We start from the raw sequence: 16,963 nt of genomic DNA on the forward strand, positions 1-16,963 counted from the left end.
CCTCTTCCCGGCCTAAAAAACTCCTTCACATGCCCATTAATCAACACAGCTGAAGAGACAGTTGTGACACACGTCATAACTCGATCAACCCACATACCATCGAAGCCCATGACTCGTAGCACACGGTCCAAGAAGTCCCACTCCACTCGATCATACGCCTTTGCCATATCAAGTTTTATGGCCATGTGTCCTTCCTTGCTTTTCGAGTTCTTCATGTGATGGAACAATTCAAATGCAATAAGCACGTTGTCCGATATTAATCTCCCCGGTGTAAAAGCACTTTGGTTAACCGAAACGATCTCGATGAAGGAACTCGCCGGACGGTTCGCGAGTACTTTAGACACTAGCTTATAAATGACATTACAAAGGCTGATTGGTCGAAAGTCACTCATTTTATCCGGTGCCTTTTTCTTCGGGATCAACACAATATGGGTGTAATTAACCTCATCCGGCATCGGAGCTCCATCCAAGATTCCTAGCACAGTATTAGTAACCAACGGCCCGACGATGTGTCAATATGTCTGATAGAATAAGCAGTTCATTCCGTCTGGGCCCGGAGCTTTCAACGGATGCATTTGATTGAGAGCATCAAGAACTTCCTCCGCACAATAAGGCTGCCGTAGGACATTGTTCATCCCCTCATTAACACGGCCCTCCATCCCACCCATCACATCCCCAAAATCACGTTCTGGATTCGCAGCAAACAACTCCGTAAAATATTTCGTTGCAACCCTCGCTACTTCCTCATCTCCCTGTCTAACAACCCCCTCATCGTCAAGAAGTCTATGAATATGATTTTTAGCCTTCCTCTGCCCCGCCTGTTTATGGAAGAAGGTAGTATTACGGTCGCCTTCTTTTAGCCAAAGAGCCCTCGATCTCTGCCTCCAAAATTGTTCTTCTTGTCGACATAACTCAGTGACCTCCCCCACAAGCTTTCTCCTCCTCCTAACTTCCTCCACCGTGCGCCCACCTTCATTAAGTCTCTCAATTTGTTTCCTCTTGGTAGCAATAGACTTAACGATCTTCCCAATACTAACCCCCTTTCCATGCCTAAAGCTCCTCCGCACTCTCTCGCAATGCCGACATAATGTCCCACCCCCTCTCAAAGGCTCTCCTCACAGCCTCCTCACTACCAGCTTCCCCCACCCAAACCTGCTCGAACCGGAAGCGTTTCTTGCCCTGCACGCTCTCCTCCCGTCTATCCATAACAAGCTTAATAGGTGAATGGTCAGACCACTCCCGACTAAGATGAATAAGTCGCGCATAAGGGAATCTGTCTAACCAATCACTGTTAGCCATAGCACGATCAATCCTGCTTTGACGATTATCCTCCCCAGCTTGCCCGTTATCCCACGTGAAGCCATACCCTTCGAACCGAATGTCAACTAACCCACAATCATCAACAGCCTCCCTGAAGTTATTCATCTGCCATTGAGGGCGTTGGCCACCCTTCATCTCATTTGCATACAGAATTTCATTATAATCGCCGATACATCTCCATGGTAACGAAGATTGCCTACCTAGGATACGCAGCAGCTGCCAAGAAAGATGACGGTCCGAAACCGAAGGCCACCAATAGAAACCCGTCACTCTCCAATCCCCTCCTTCGTCGCGGATAACAAAGTCCATATAGTGAACTGAGGCCGAGACAAAGTCACAACAAACACCCTTCTTCCACCAAAACGCGAGTCCACCAGACCTGCCCACACTATCCACTTCCATTCCCTCATACCCCTCGAACTTAGCCCGGACAGTCCACATCTCACGACCACTGAGTTTCGTCTCGCAAAGAAATACCATGGCCGGGGCCTCCCGTCGTAACAAATGACGGAGCGAATTTACTGCATCGGGGTGGCCCAATCCCCGGTAGTTAATACTTAAAAGACTCATTGAGCCCGGCGGGGTTGAGCACTCTCAACCGCCGCCTCAGGTTCAATGACGCCCCCGTCAATCATAGCACGAAACTTCTTATTACTCCCAGACAACTCCTCCTCAACCCTATCTCGCTTTTCCCCGACCTCAGACATCTCAAGCACCCCCCCTTCCACTCCTCCTGTTCTCTCCATTCTGACCCACTTTCTTGCCTTTCCACCGCCTATTCCAGTCATCGCATTGCCCCCCATCTCATGACCACCCCTGCTCTCTTCCCCAGTCTCCTTCCCGCCTGTTACCCTCCCTTCTCCCCTCTTCAATAGACTCTTCTTCCCCTTGCACGTCTCATTCTCCCTCTCCCCCTCCGAACAATTCCCAGACGTGAAAAGCTCATTCCCCTCTGACATACCTCCCCCTGTTTCCACGGCAGTCCCCCCTATATCCAGAGTCATCGTCACCTCCCCCTCCTGTCTCTCCTCTTCCCGCTGCATCTGCACCAGCTCCCCTTCCCCCTTTTTCTTTCCTCGTAGGCCAACAGCAATACTCTGCAATTTATCAATGATTTTCGCAATAGCATCTTCCTCACTCTTTCTTTTTTCTAAATCGAATTCCCTACTTAGTGACCTAGCAGCTTTACCACTCCCTTCCTTGACAGTTTTCGTGATCTTCCAAGGAGATGCGCGAAGCCACTCCCCAAATTGTAGTTCATCCTCATCAAACGGACCCTCCTCATAATCTTTCTCCCCGTGCCCTAATCTTCCACGCCCATAGCAAAAAGTCGGGAGTCGCTCATACTTCACGTCAAATTGCACCTCACGGCCATCCCTCATGTTTATTTTAACAAGTTTCTTCAATGGCAGCCGCACGTCGTGAACAATGCGCACCCGAATTGCTCTATCCATTTCAGGATTCGGCCCTATCTCCATGCCAACATACTTACCCAGCATCCCTCCAATCTTCCTCACATTGGACTCATTCTTCCTACCCGATATGGGAAGATTATAGACTCGAGACCATAACGGTAAATGGAATAAAGGAAGGTCAGTCATCTTACCCGTCGCATATGGCTCGTTGAAGCACCACACAAACTTATCGAAATGCCATGGTTGATTCTCCAAAACCCGCTCCTTGTCACGCACCCCCCCCCCCCAAACGGAACACAAAAGTCTTCTCCTTAGCATCAATAACATTCCCTATAATCGGTTTGGATGGATTCCATAGCTTTATCATCGTCTCAATAGCCGCCTTTACGTTGATTGATTTCTGAGTCCATATCTTTCCCACCAACATTAACTGTCCACGCTCTTCTTCTTCCTTAGACCCTTCATCCCATACAAAAGATTCCTCCTCCCTGCTATCCTCTCCTCCCAACACACCCTTCCCCTTGTTCGAAGATGTGGCCATCGGAAAACGCGATTCTCAGGACCTGCACAACAACAAAAAGCAAACAAAGAAAAACCCTAGCAAATCCCACGTGCAAGCGTGAGAGAAGCCTCGAGTCGGAGGAAGAACCAAGACCTAAACCCTAGACCTAGACGGAAGCCCTAGGAGAGAAACCCTAGAAAAAAGTTTAACGGAGTACCTCCTCTATTTTCTATTTTGTTATCATAATTGAATTTATATTGATTATTTGATTATAGTAGTATCATTGATAAGTGCATATTTTATATACTTTCATCCCCTATATTAGCTTCATTTTATTTGTTAATTAGCACTTATCATTGTGTCATAAGCTAATATTTGTTGTTCTAGTGTATTTGCTTGTCTTAGCATGTTTTTGTAGGAATCTAAGCATTTAGAGGCTTTTTCCTATCATTTTATACACTAAGATCATTAAGCTAAACAAGACCAAGTGTTGGACTAAGCTTGGAGCATTGGATTGGGTTTTGCATGGAGAAATTGATGGATTAATATGTATAATGCAAATGTTGACAACAATCAAAGTCAAAGCCCAATGTTCAAGTCCAAGTCAAGGTGGAAATCATAAGATTCCAACAAGCTTAGGATGCTCATTTGGATGCTCATAGAAGGATTTATGAAGCATTAACCGGGTGCATTAAGGATCATTTATCGCAAACATTGGATTCCTCAAGCAATTAAGTGCGGAATTAAGAAAAAATACCCGGAAACACACGACCCCGATCGGGGCCACCCAACCCCAATCAGGGCCGCATGCATCTAGGAGATTTACGTTTCTTTCTCCTCTCCTATATATAGGAGAGGTGCTCCGAAGTCTAGGCTATCCAATTTTTACGTCTCATTTTAGTTCTTCATAGCCTTAAGCATTATATTTCTCTCAATAGTTTTTATATTAGTTTACAAATTAGTTAATCTTGTAGTTCTTAAACATTTGGTTATTATTACATTTCAAGCATTTGGTTCTATTTGTTTCTTCCATACAAGTTATTTCTATTAAGGTATTTCTATTTCTAGTTTACATTTTACATTGCTATTTAGTTTATTATTAATCTCATTTCATTAGCATAATTTCCTTTACATGTTATATCACCTAATTTGTTTAGATCATATTATCATATTTATCACTTCTTTCAATATAGTTTACAATTTACATCCTATTATGAGTAGCTAAATTTCCTAGTCTATGGGCTAGGGGAGCCATGCATAAATTTAATATATAAACATGATAAAATAAGTTAATAATAATATTGTTCATATTGCTTCTATCACATGTTTGCATCGTCACGTTTAATCTTTGTTTAAGGCCTTATTCAAATGATTAAGTTTGTTCATTCATTCTATAAGTCGAGAGGCACGGAATTGAATTAGACTAATCATGTATAGTAGGACGACCTAGTCATGGACGAGAGTTTCTCTAGGACCCGGTCTATGGTTGATGCTAATATCGTAAGATGGGTATCTTTAAGCCTAAGCAATTGACAATGTTGTTAGTACCAAGTTTATCAATGATCATATGTTTATCTTTGCATGTGTGACCCGAAACCCCTTAGACTCTTTTTTATTATATAATTTACATCATTATTGTTATTAATCATCAAACAACCAAACCAAACCAAATCGTAATCGACCTTGATAAAAAATCTACCCATAGCAATTCACGACGTAATTCCCGTTTCCTTGTGTTCGACCCCTATTGCTACATTAACTTGTTGTCTAGGGTAATTATCTTTGCATAGGTACGCGATAAGCCTATCAAATTTTGGCGCCGTTGCCAGAGAAATGGTTTTATTACCAATTGAATTGTCGATTTTTATCTTGTTTTTATTTTGTCTTGAGGAACACTTGTTCCTTGAGACCGTTACTTATCATTTTCCTAGAAATTGTTGTCTTATGCCCAGGTCCTCTCGTAGTGGAGAATCGCTTTCACCGGATTCCGAGCCCGAGAAAATCTTTAGGAGAAGACGACGATTTTGGAAGGAAGTGAAAGAAGCCACTTCTCCCATACAAGTTGAAAGTGCTAGAAAGTCTTACTTAGACAATCTAGAGGTTCTTGAAGAGGAGGAGGTTTCTTGTTCATCAACTCCACCACCATCACCATCTACTACCAAAAAGATGGTGAGACTTTCCGATCACTCAAAGCCCGCCGCGGCCATGCTTCCGGCCGGAATCACAACCACTCAAATCACCATGCCGGAGTTCGAGATCAAGCCGGCTTTCATTAGCCTTGTGGAGAGGAAGCAATTTGGAGGAAGTCCTTTGGAGGATCCCAATTTGCATGTGCAAAACTTTTGTGACTATTGCTCCATGATCCGGCAAACGGGCGTCACCCAAGCCCAAATAAGGGAAATACTTTTCCCTTTCTCTTTGAAGGACAAGGCCAAGCTTTGGATCAATAGCCTTGACCGCACCACCTTGGGAATCACCAATTGGGAGACATTGGCTCTTGCTTTTTACCAAAAGTTTTTTCCACCGGAGAAAACTCAAACTTTGAGGAGCCAAATCACCGGATTCCGTCAACAAGCTCTTGAGAGCTTATATGAGGCTTGGGAGAGGTACAAAGAGCTTCAAAGGCAATGCCCACATCATGGGCTAGATGATTGGTTTCTAGCAATAACATTCTACAATGGATGTTGTGCCGAGTCCCGAAGGATTCTTGATTCCGCCAACAATGGGCGGTTTGATCAAATTGACACCGATCTTGCTCATTCCACGATCGAATCTATGGCGATCCATGACGCCCAATATGTCAATTCTCGAGTTGTGCCATCTAAAGGTAAAGAAGAATCCTCCAACAACTCTGTTTTGCTAGCTCAAATTGCCTTTCTCCAACAACAATTGGCGGAAAGAGATGCTAAAGATTCCCTTCAACAACTCAATGTCGTGTCTTCGACAAGTCAAATCATTGTTTGTGATGGTTGTGGAGGTGCGGGTCATTATGCCGCTCATTGCCGAGCTCTTATCGAAGAGGTAAATGCTTTTCAAGCTCTAAGACAAAGTTCATATCCACCGGGTACATTTTCCAACACCTATAACCCGAATTCAAAATTCCATCCGAACTTGTCTTACAATAGCAACAATGTGCTTAACCCACAACCCCCACCACAACAAAATGCCTATGTCCCTCAACAACAAAAGTATATCCCTCCACCGGGTTATCAAAATCAACAAAGGCCCCCACAAAACAATTACCAACAAAATCCACCACAAAATGGCCAACAAAATAATCAAGGAGTGGGTAAGCTCGAGGGCATGATCATCCAAATGCAAAGGGAATTATTGGCTCAAATTCAATAAAATGATCAAGCTCATAGTGCCGCGGTCAAGATGTTGGAACAACAAGTGGCTCAACTAGCCGCTTCTAACTCTCAAAGGAAGAACGGTCAACTACCTCCCCAAGGTGAGCAACCACATGAAACTGTTAATTCTATTTCCTTGAGAAGTGGCATAAACTATGATGGGCCATCCATGACTTTGGATGATGAGGTGGTTGTTAAAAGGGCTAAGCTTGGGGGAAATGACAAAAAGAAGGCTAGTGAAGAGCCTATTGTTAAAGATCATGTGTCATTTCCTCATCGATTGTTGATGCTAAAGAGGAAGAGCAAGCTTGATGCTAAAGATGTTGGGTCTCCTATGCCAAAAGAAAGTGATGAGGTGGTTGTTGAAGAAATCTCTCATAATGCTAAGGAGAGTGATGTCGTTTCAAAGAAAGTGGATGCTCCTAAGGAGAATGAGAAAGAGATAGTGAAAGATGTGGAGGATGCTCCTCCCAAGGAAGTTGTTCAAGTACCATTTCCCCATCGTCTAGCAAAGCACAAGGAGGAAGGTAAGTTTGCTAAATTTTTGGAAGTTTGTAAGAATTTGCAAGTCACCATCCCGTTTATGGAATTGCTTACCCAAGTCCCTTCCTATTCAAAGTTTATGAAGGAAATCCTCTCAAAGAAGCGATCCTTCAATGAGGTTGAGACCATTGCTTTCACCGAAGAGTGTAGTGCACTCTTACAAAATAAGTCTCCCCCGAAACTTAAGGACCCCGGTAGCTATTCTATTCCTTGCACTATAGGCAAATATACCATTGATAAGGCCCTTTGCGACCTAGGTGCTAGTGTAAGTGTCATGCCCTATTCCCTTTGTGAAAAACTTAACATGGTTGCTTTAAAATGCACAAGTATTACATTGCAAATGGCGGACCGTTCTTTAAAGCGACCTCTAGGTGTCTTAGAAGATGTTCCCGTCAAAGTTGGCAAGTTTTTCATACCCGTTGACTTCCTCATACTTGATATGGACGAGGACTTACAAACCCCAATTATATTGGGTAGGCCATTTTTACGCACCGCGGGTGCGTTAATTGATGTGAAAAATGGGAGGTTGACATTGGAAGTGGGTGATGACCGGGTTTCCTTTAGCAAAAACAACACCATTAGAAGCCCAATGTTACAAGAGTCTTGTTATTTATTTAGCACTGTGGACTCTTCTTATGCCTCTACTATGCTTGGATCCTCACTAATGGATCCGTTGGAGGACGATGTTGGTGTTGTTTGTTTTGTAGGTGACGATGCTAAAGGCACTAATGCTAGGAGTGCCAAGAGGAAAAGGAAATTTTATTTGAACAATTTCAAATGGTTGCGGAATGCGAAGATAGCTATGACATGGATCTCGGTTGGTGGCAAGCTCAAGTACCAAACTTGAATTAAATAGCTTCTTACGTCGTGCGGGACGTTAAACCAGCGCTTCTTGGGAGGCAACCCAAGCTTTTTATTGCTTTTATTTATTTTTGTTTTTAATTTTCTGCACTTTATTGTTTTTCGTAGATTAGTAATAAAATGCTCAACTTGATAATGTTCCTTTTTGTCTTTTATAGATGAAAATGGAGAAAAGTGAATCTGGCACGCAGCCCCATGCAAGGACCCCGTTCGGGGACGTGGTTTTCGAGAAACAAGAAGGGAATTAAATCAAATGCGGAAAAGAGTCAAAACCTGAAAAGGAGGTCAACCCCGATCGGGGTTGGTGGCCCCGATCGGGGTCGTGGTTCTGTGACTCCCTGGCCTTTGCTTTATACAGGTAAAAAAAAAAAGATAGATTTCTTTCTATCATTCATGCATACCCGACGGTACTCATTTCCTCCTTTCTCTCTCGTTTCTTCACATTTTTTTTCACTAAAGATCACAAAGAAACATCTACATCCCCCCTAATTCATGCTAGCTTGGGGGAGATTAGCAAGTCGAGTAAGTTTTTAATTGCTTTGCATTTTAGTTTAAATCTTGCATCCCATTAAACATAACCTCTAGTCCTTCTTGTTTTGTGCTTTGAGCCATTTTTATGGTTTGATTGGGTGATTTGGATAGTTGGCACATTGAGGACAATGTGATGTTTAGCTTGGGGGGAGATATTGCATTTGCATATAGAATAGTTTGCATGTAGTGTAGAAAATTTGAAAAATTTTGAGAGACATTTTTGCTTTGTGCTTGCTTGTAGCCTACTTTCCTCTTTGCTTATCCTAATAGTGGCTTGTTGCTAATGATTTATTCTTTCATGTTGGGATATTAGCTACATGGGGATGTCTTGACATAGTAGGTGGGAGATGGAGAATAAACCGAATAGGCTTGATCTTGACTTGTGGCTGTGGACAAGGCCCTCGGGAACTGCGTCCGCGGGATCCACACTAGGCACAGTCGACTCGAGGTTCCTTCGAATCGAATTAAGACAAATTAGAGTCGCCACCAAGTTTTTTGGGAACTTGGAACCGTTCAAGTCAACTTTACAACTTTCATCGAAAAGCATAAAGCCAATCGACTACGAGTGATTAAAGATAAAGACTTGTACCCTATATCACTCGATTTGAATGACTCTCGTAATCCAATGGTATTTAGACGGATCCACAAACCATAGATCTTGAGTAAGGGGTGAGGGTACGTGTTAGGAAGCCCATAAGGACACCTAACCCCGCCCGTCAATAACGGCCTCTACTAAGTCAAGTATCGGATTTCAAACAAGGTCGTAGCTACTGCAATATATGATATGCAAACATCGTTTTAAAACCCTAACATGTGACAACAATTTCTATGTCGTTTTAGATGCAACTAAACTAACTTTGTCAAAGTTGTAATTTAGCATGTGGGTTAATTGATCTAACAACACATAAAACGAAACAAACAAGGCTTAAGGGGAATGGGGGAGCCGTTGGGATCTACCCTATTACAACCCAGGCATTTCATGCCGACACAACAAGAAATTAAGATACAACTCGATCTAAATACAATTGCTATATACGACATCCTACACGACACCCTACACGGCTACCCTAGTTCCTAGGTTAGGTTCATTAGGTTAGATAGATTTGCAAAGCGATATAGGATATACATTGGAAATTGATGATAGAAGAGGTCAGAAGGCTTCGCCTAAAACCGAGTGTTCTACACGGCGTAAAGGGGTCGAATTAGGTCAAGTTCGCTAATTAAGTTAACTCGTCCAGTGTTAATAAGAAGGTGCTAATCACGCACTCTTATACTAGCGAGAAATTATGTGAAAGAGAGAGATGCATTCAATTAAGTTACGGAATTGTTAGTTGATTTTAATGCTTGTGTCGAAGCCAGCTAACGTGTCTAATTAGGTTATTAAATTGATCTAATGTCATCTAAATGAGTCATATGTTAATAATCAGAGGTCGAACTAACATGTGAATGGTCCTTGGGCAGGTCGAATTAAACGAAACAAGAGAGGGGTCAAAAGCGAGGAGCGAAGTTAGGATTCGTTTTATTAATGCCCTACCTTGAACACGAGGATATGTAAATAAGATGGGGGATACGATCGACCGATGTGGCGGATTTATTTCCCATCTTAAGTCAACGCGGGTGTCTGTGGTGGTACTTTAACTCATACTCGGACTAAACTAGTTTCATAGTTAACGAAATCAAGCGATAAACAAAACGATAAACAAAGTAAAAACGGACTATAAAAAAACAAACATAAAAAAACGAAATAAAAGGAAGAAAAGGAGGATTTGATGCACCCTCAACCTAAATGTATCGTTGACACCGTCTTGGGTCGTAATCGATCGTAGATTTTATCTCGAGAGGCCGTCGTCGACGAAGGAACAAAGCAATAACACGTTTTTTTGCAAATCTGGACAGCAACTTTCAGACTCCAATTTCTCACTCGTTTCATGGTGAAAATTAGATTTAAAAGATGTTTTGAAAACTAGAAAGAGAGGAGAACAGAGATCTTAAAACAATCCCTGCTCGTTCTGAGTTATTGGGCACGAAAAACGAGCACAAACAGAACTCGACAGACAGGGAAAAACAAAACAGAGTGTATGACACTCTGTTTTTCGAGGGGATTCGTGTACTCTCAAGGGCAATTTGGCTCGTGAATCTTTGTCTAAGATGTAGATAGATGTTGTGTGGTTAATTAGGAACAAGAAACTCGAATTTTGATGGAGGTTTGAGGGTTGAACGAAGGGTTCCAAAAAGGAGACACAAACTGATTCTCAGTTTTGTATGTCGGTTTTGTCGAGGGTTTTTGAGAGGCAATTAGGGTTTGTTTCTGGAGTTTAAAGCTTGTAAGTGACGGTAGTATGTATGGAGAACTTAGAGGAATGAATGTATGGTGAAGGGTGGGTATTTATAAGGAGTTAAAGTAGGGTAAAAGGGAGCCATAAGCAGTCGGGCTCGGTTTGCATAGCTGCTGCCCATCAGCTATTCGTGGGGTTTTTAGCGTTTGTATGGGGGGTTTGCTTGGTGTTTAATCTAAGGTAATATGGGTAGGATACTAGGGTATGGTTTAGGGTTAATGGGCACGGGTTTTGGTGGTATTTGGAGCGGGTTTTGGGCTCGGGATTTAGCACGCAAAACAGGGGGGCTGCTTGTTATGCGGGCTATTTGGGGAGTATTTGGGACGGGAATTGGGCCGTGGGTATGGGGGTTCGAACTGGGGTTGGATGGGTAGAGGCCTAGGTTGGTTAGTGTACTCGGGATTCGTGCCAACTCGTAAAGAAAACGGGCTCAAAAACCGAGCTAAAATCGAGCTCCAAAACGCGTGGTTGAAACGAGTTTTCGATTTTCAAATTCGATTTTTCAAATCAATTAACACATTAAAATAAATGATTTTTCAAATCAAAAAAATTTATTTTATTTTCAATAAAATAAATTTAAGGAAATAAATTCAAATTAAAATAATAAAATGAATTCACTTAAAAAAGCTTTAATTTAAATATCATTTAAATTAATAAAATACTCCGTCGACAACGCTCATTCCACATCATAAAACGAGCCCAAATAATGACAATGAAAACTAAAGAATACATGTGTCCTATCATCATCGGGTGTTTGTCGGGTTTTCTATAAATTCCAATATCGACGGATATGGGTATCTACAGAGCCCCCACTTTGACTGAGGCTTGGACAAGGCGAAAGTCAAAGTATACCCCAGGTCCCTCTCGACCTGAGGATTCTGTGGGTCGTTTATAGTCCATTAGACTTGCGTATATAAGCTCGCCAGCCATAAGAAGAGATCATACCTGAAAATTCGCTGGGGATTGACTCTTGCTTTTGTTGTGTCGAATTATCGTCGTTGGTCATCGACCTATAAATTGCATATATGGTGGGTTGAGCCTTATCCTTAGGCGCCTACGTATCCGTTTCTGACGGAATCAAACCCGCGTCGTAGTTCGGCAACTGCTGACACATGCCCAAAGTTTATCATCTGCTGGCATTTGTCCAAAATTCATCATCTGTTGACATTTGCCCAAAATTTATCATCTGCTGGCGCTTGTCCGAATGGGACGGGACCTTCCGAGGAGGTTGTCTGCCGCTTTCATCATTTGCTTTCAGCTACAGAATTCTTCCATTTCATATTCTTGTATTGAATTGAATTCTTGGTGGATATCATCCTTTACATCTTGATAATGGTCTCTGAAGCCAACGGCTTCAGAGCCCCCAGTTTGCAATGGCTTTAAAGTCGAAGACTTTAGAGCCCCCAGTTGAAGCATATCCTGCTATATTTGAAACACAAAAACGTACTAGCAGTAATCATCACATAAGCACATTTGGATCATCGATCTTAAATTGGATCATTTGAACGATTGGGTCATCGACCCGAAAATTGAAAACGTTGAAAATCTTGAATAATTGGGCGAACGACCCGAATTTTGAATCACTTAGAATATTGGGCCATCGACCCGAGGTTTGAAGTTGAAGTGTTGGAATGCTGGGTCGTCGACCTAAAATTAAATTTGAATAACTGGGTCATCGACCCAAAATTTGAACAAGTTGAAAATTTTGAATAATTGGGCCATCGACCCAAAATTTGATGCAAAAAGTTTTTGAAATTTCGGAATTCTGAAATATTTGGCATTTTGAAATTGAACCTTGATAGGTGAGCAGGAAATACGACTCAGACACTCTGTATGACCCCGTAAATAACGTGGGCATAGCCCGCTACCGTAAAACAAAAAAGAAAATAAAACCGTAAGTGTGCACGGGTTTTAATTCGATTATTGACTTATTGGGGGTAGGAATGTAAATTGGCCATTCTGACGCCAAAAGATGACAAACGGGAATCACAAGGTCGTCGGACTTGGGACGAAAATTTCGTATGGCATGGGCGTGCTCCCAAGGGCACATGGGAATCAAGATCACTTGGCATTGACAAGGTGGATTAAACTCACGGAGCAACAACGTTAGCTTCGCCTAGACACTAAACACAGACTGATTTTATGAGAATAATTGGACATCACACATCACTCTTGTTGGGAACATTCTGCCACTCTTCTCCTCGCCTCCTTTCTTTTCAGCGAGTATTCATCATTTCTTGCCACCGCCTTCTTTCTTTTCAGCGGGCTTTTACTATTTTTCTTCCACGCCTTCTTTCTTTTCAGCGGGTTTTTCATATTTTCTGTTCCCAACAAAAACCCTTATCTATCTGACTGAGCATCTTTGCCTACACCGTTAGATAAAGCTCATTCCGAGACTTGACACTACTCATCTGAACCTATATCCTTATCCTAGCCTACATCGAGTGCTAAGACCGACTCAAACAAAGGTGGCTTCATTTGGACTTGGTTAAGACCCGTAAGAAACCGACAAGATGACAACTTGGTTGATGAGTGGATTGAATCCCTTGTTCAGAAGGACTGCCTACGTATTCGCGTGGAGCGAAATCAAATCCGACGTAGTTCGATCAAGGTGCATAAACTTGGCATTTTAATTGTGTGTACACACTCGAAGGTTTCACCTAAGGTATCATGTCATATCCCATTCTAGCCTGTAAAGTACCGTTAAATCCCGTGTTTGGGGTTAGGTGTAAAAGGCTTGGATCTTTTGGGATGTGGAGCTTGGTAATAACAAGTTGGAATGGTTAACCATCATTTTGAAGGTTTGTTTTGTGGTGTTAAGGCCAAGGGCTATGGCTGCTGATGTGATTGGAATGGGTGTCTCGGGTTTGATGAACCACGAGTGCAAATGGGTTGAAAAAAGATGTGGGTTCAAATTTTCCCGTCTGGACCCTAAAGGCTGGGTGTAACAACACAAGCGGAATAATTCTCAAAATTCCCGACTATCCCTTTGTAACTGTCTCAGGAAGGACTTAGAGGGTAAAGAGGTTACTACTTAAGCTTTTGGGCTTCGCCCATTGAACTTCAACTATGGGTACTTGACTTGACTTCTGGCTTCCGTAACTTCGACATTCAACCAAAAGTGTTCTGCAATGACTTCAACATCTTTTTTTTCTTTTTTCCTTTTTCTTTCATCACTTTTCTTTTTTCATTTTTTCATTTTTTTTCAATTTTTCTCTTTTCCTCATTTTTTCATTCCTTTTGAAAAAAGTCTTCTACTCATTCTCCTAGTCACAAATGGATACACCTTGAAAACATGGCTTCGCCAACTAATTTGGGTCAGAACGAACAATTCCTTGTTAGAACGGGTTGGTTTCTTCTCTCTTCGAGAGGGGATGATTTTGTGGGGATGGGCTTGCCTTCCATCATCGATAGGGAAACCAGGAGCTAGTCCGGGTTCATCATAGAACCATCTAAAGGCTTGTGTTAAGCATTGGTTTTGATGGAGGTTTTCTACCGCCAGACATGGAATAGGTAAAGGAATCAAACACAGGATCCTAGTGTACCTTACATTATGAAACGGGACATATTTCTACCCCAGGGATCTCTTTGAGTGTGTTGTGCATTTTATCATGTTTCCGGAATGATTGAGGATTGAAAACAAGACATATTGGGAAACGAAACTGCAACCTTTTATTGGAATGGCAAAAGCTTAACAGACTCGAAAGAACGATTCCTAGGACACACCCTAGGTCATCGCGGAACAAACGACTCAACTTCAAGAAAAGAAAGTCCTAGACTCGACTCGACTAAGATAAGAAAACAGATCCGACTTATAATTTTCAAATCTAGTTTTGAGCTTTCCCTTGTTCAGCTGTCAACTTAGATGCTCGGCTTTTGTCCTTGATCCCTTTGATGGTCTGCCTCCATCCCGAGGTAGTCCTCTGAGGATCTACGCCAGTGATGAAGGTTGGTGAGTCGAATTGTCTTTTATTAACTTCGTTAATGAGAGGAGTACATTCTAGAGCAAGACTCCCGACTTGAATTTCATTCTTCGGGTTTAGCAAGAATTCAAAGCAATCCACAAATATTTTCCCGATAAACACCCCTTTCAAGTGGCATGGGCGGATAAGATGGGAATAATCGACATTGTCTTCGACAGAAACAAAGTTGGCGTGATCGCCAAATGGATTGGTGATGTTATTGGGTTTAACAGTTGGGATCGGGAGTATTCCATTCTCGATCATGTCTTGGATTTCGTGCTTCAGTCGATAGCACCTTTCAGTATCATGGCCTTTCCCTTGATGAAAGGCACAGTAGGCATTTGGTTTGTACCATTTACCTTGTTGATCAGCGGGAGGGTCCGGAGTTGGACCAATAGGCTTCAGCTTTCCTTGGGCTATGAGCCTTTCGAGAGCGTATGTATAAGTGCATCCGATATCGGTGAATGCCCTAGGTGTTTGGCGCTGCGACTTCTTCGATTGCCCTTCTAAGAGATTGATGGCTTCATCAATATGGGTCGTTGCTGGGGCCTTGGCCTTAGACGATGAGGCCCCTTGGTACCCTTTCGGCTTTTCACCTCTCGCCTTATGACATCATCTTCTACCTTTATCCCGATTCTTATCAATTCTTTGAAAGAACCAAAATTCTAGTATTTCCGAGCATTGCGGTAAATAGGTCGTAGATTCTTTACGAACTTATCTACCATTTCAACTTCATCAGGCTTCTTGGCTAGTTTCACGCTTTCAGCGCGCCATCTTGCGAGGAATTAAGTAAAGCCCTCTTTTTCCTTCTGTGTCATTACCTCCAAAGTCCTTATGTTGGTTTGAATCTCGACATTGTCAGCATAGTGCTTACAGAACTCCACCGTAATATCTTCGAAAGTGGGGAAGTTCTTAAGGTCAAGATTATAGAACCACGCCTTCGGTGTTCATCCGAGAGATTGGGCGAAAATTTCAGAGAGCATGTCGTGGTACTCCCTTCAAGTGCCAAGTACCCCTTATAGGCCTTGACATGGTGGATCGATCTTCTCGTGCCCTTAAACTTTGGGATATCGGTGAGTACCATGTTTGTGGGCAACTTATCTGAATCGGGCATAGGCCCTAGCATTTTCGTAGTGGATGTTCTTCCCCTGGGAGAGTTTCAGACGGTCCTCAATGAACTTGAACCGTTTCTCCAGATCGGTCAGAGGTGGGGTAGATGAAGAGGAATCTTCACCCAGCTTGGATTCGATGACATCCATTCTGGCCATCATGAGGTTCACGGCCTCAGTGAGTTTGTTAACAGCATCTTCCATTGCTTGAAGTCGGGTTTTTGGCGGCCTTTCTACAAGAAAACCCCGAACTGAGTCAATATTCAAATGTAAGAGCCCCTGCACACTTAAGGACACGACACCAACTTGACTCAAAAAAAGACTCGACTTATGACTGACTAACCAAAAGGTTCGACTCACGGTTGGATTTAGACCTTGATTCATTTTGGACTCGACAAAACGACACGATCCGAACCAACATAATTTGGTTCCAACCCGGACTCGGTGTGACTAAACCCGTGATTGGACTAACATAGCCCATAGGTTCGCATGAAACGTCCACAATGGCCTAGCTTGGACGTTTCTGTGGACTATCCTAGACAAAAAGGTGGACCAACATGACTCGAATCCCAAGAGGTGAGCTTGGGCGACCCAAGAAGGTCGGGTTCTAGACTCTCGGGGCAAAACACGCCTAGCCAAACACGGCCAAGACCCGGACACGACTCGACGCATTTCATGCTTGGTTAAGGTTCGAGAAATATTTTGGATTGAATTTGAAAAAAACGAATGATCGATTTGAAAATGAGATTTGAAATGGGCACATCACCGGCTATATAAAAGCTTATTTTGGGCCGAAAAATCTAGTCCTACTTGGGCAGCATTCCGCGTTTTTAAAACCATGCTATTTTGAAAGTAAGTTGTTCAAAAGTTCGGTTTTGAAATCGATACGGAAAATTTGAAAAGACTCGGGAATTCATTTCGCACATTGTCATTCTCATGTTATAAGGATGTATGCTCCTAGACATCTCTAAGTCTCGGCAAGTCTTCTACAAGAAGGTCTATGCCCTCCATCCTTTTTGGGTCTTATAGAGCAA

The 16,963-nt window shown here is 42.6% G+C and overlaps 1 protein-coding gene and 1 non-coding gene across 2 annotated transcripts; both read right to left on the reverse strand.

Moving 5' to 3' along the window:
• Positions 1-512: 512 nt before the first annotated feature.
• LOC141651208 (uncharacterized) lies at positions 513-1,800 on the reverse strand. The gene is made up of 2 exons (XM_074458931.1): positions 1,153-1,800; positions 513-1,070 (listed from the first exon to the last, which is right to left on the reverse strand). The coding sequence occupies exons 1-2, from the start codon at positions 1,798-1,800 to the stop codon at positions 513-515; spliced, it is 1,206 nt and encodes a 401-aa protein (XP_074315032.1).
• A 3,975-nt stretch (positions 1,801-5,775) lies between these two features.
• LOC141619386 (small nucleolar RNA R71) lies at positions 5,776-5,882 on the reverse strand. The gene has a single exon (XR_012531693.1). It is a non-coding gene; the product is annotated as a small nucleolar RNA R71 (small nucleolar RNA).
• Positions 5,883-16,963: the final 11,081 nt, after the last annotated feature.

This window comes from Silene latifolia, chromosome 1 (genome assembly GCF_048544455.1).
Source record: "Silene latifolia isolate original U9 population chromosome 1, ASM4854445v1, whole genome shotgun sequence".
NCBI classification, from domain to species: Eukaryota; Viridiplantae; Streptophyta; class Magnoliopsida; order Caryophyllales; family Caryophyllaceae; genus Silene; species Silene latifolia.

Coding starts and splice junctions, on each gene's coding strand:
- LOC141651208 (XM_074458931.1), bottom strand. CDS start 1,800: ATGGTATTTCTTTGCGAGACGAAACTCAGTGGTCGTGAGATGTGGACT. Junction 1,071..1,152: donor AACGCTTCCGGTTCGAGCAG/GTTTGGGTGGGG, acceptor CGGCATTGCGAG/AGAGTGCGGAGGAGCTTTAG.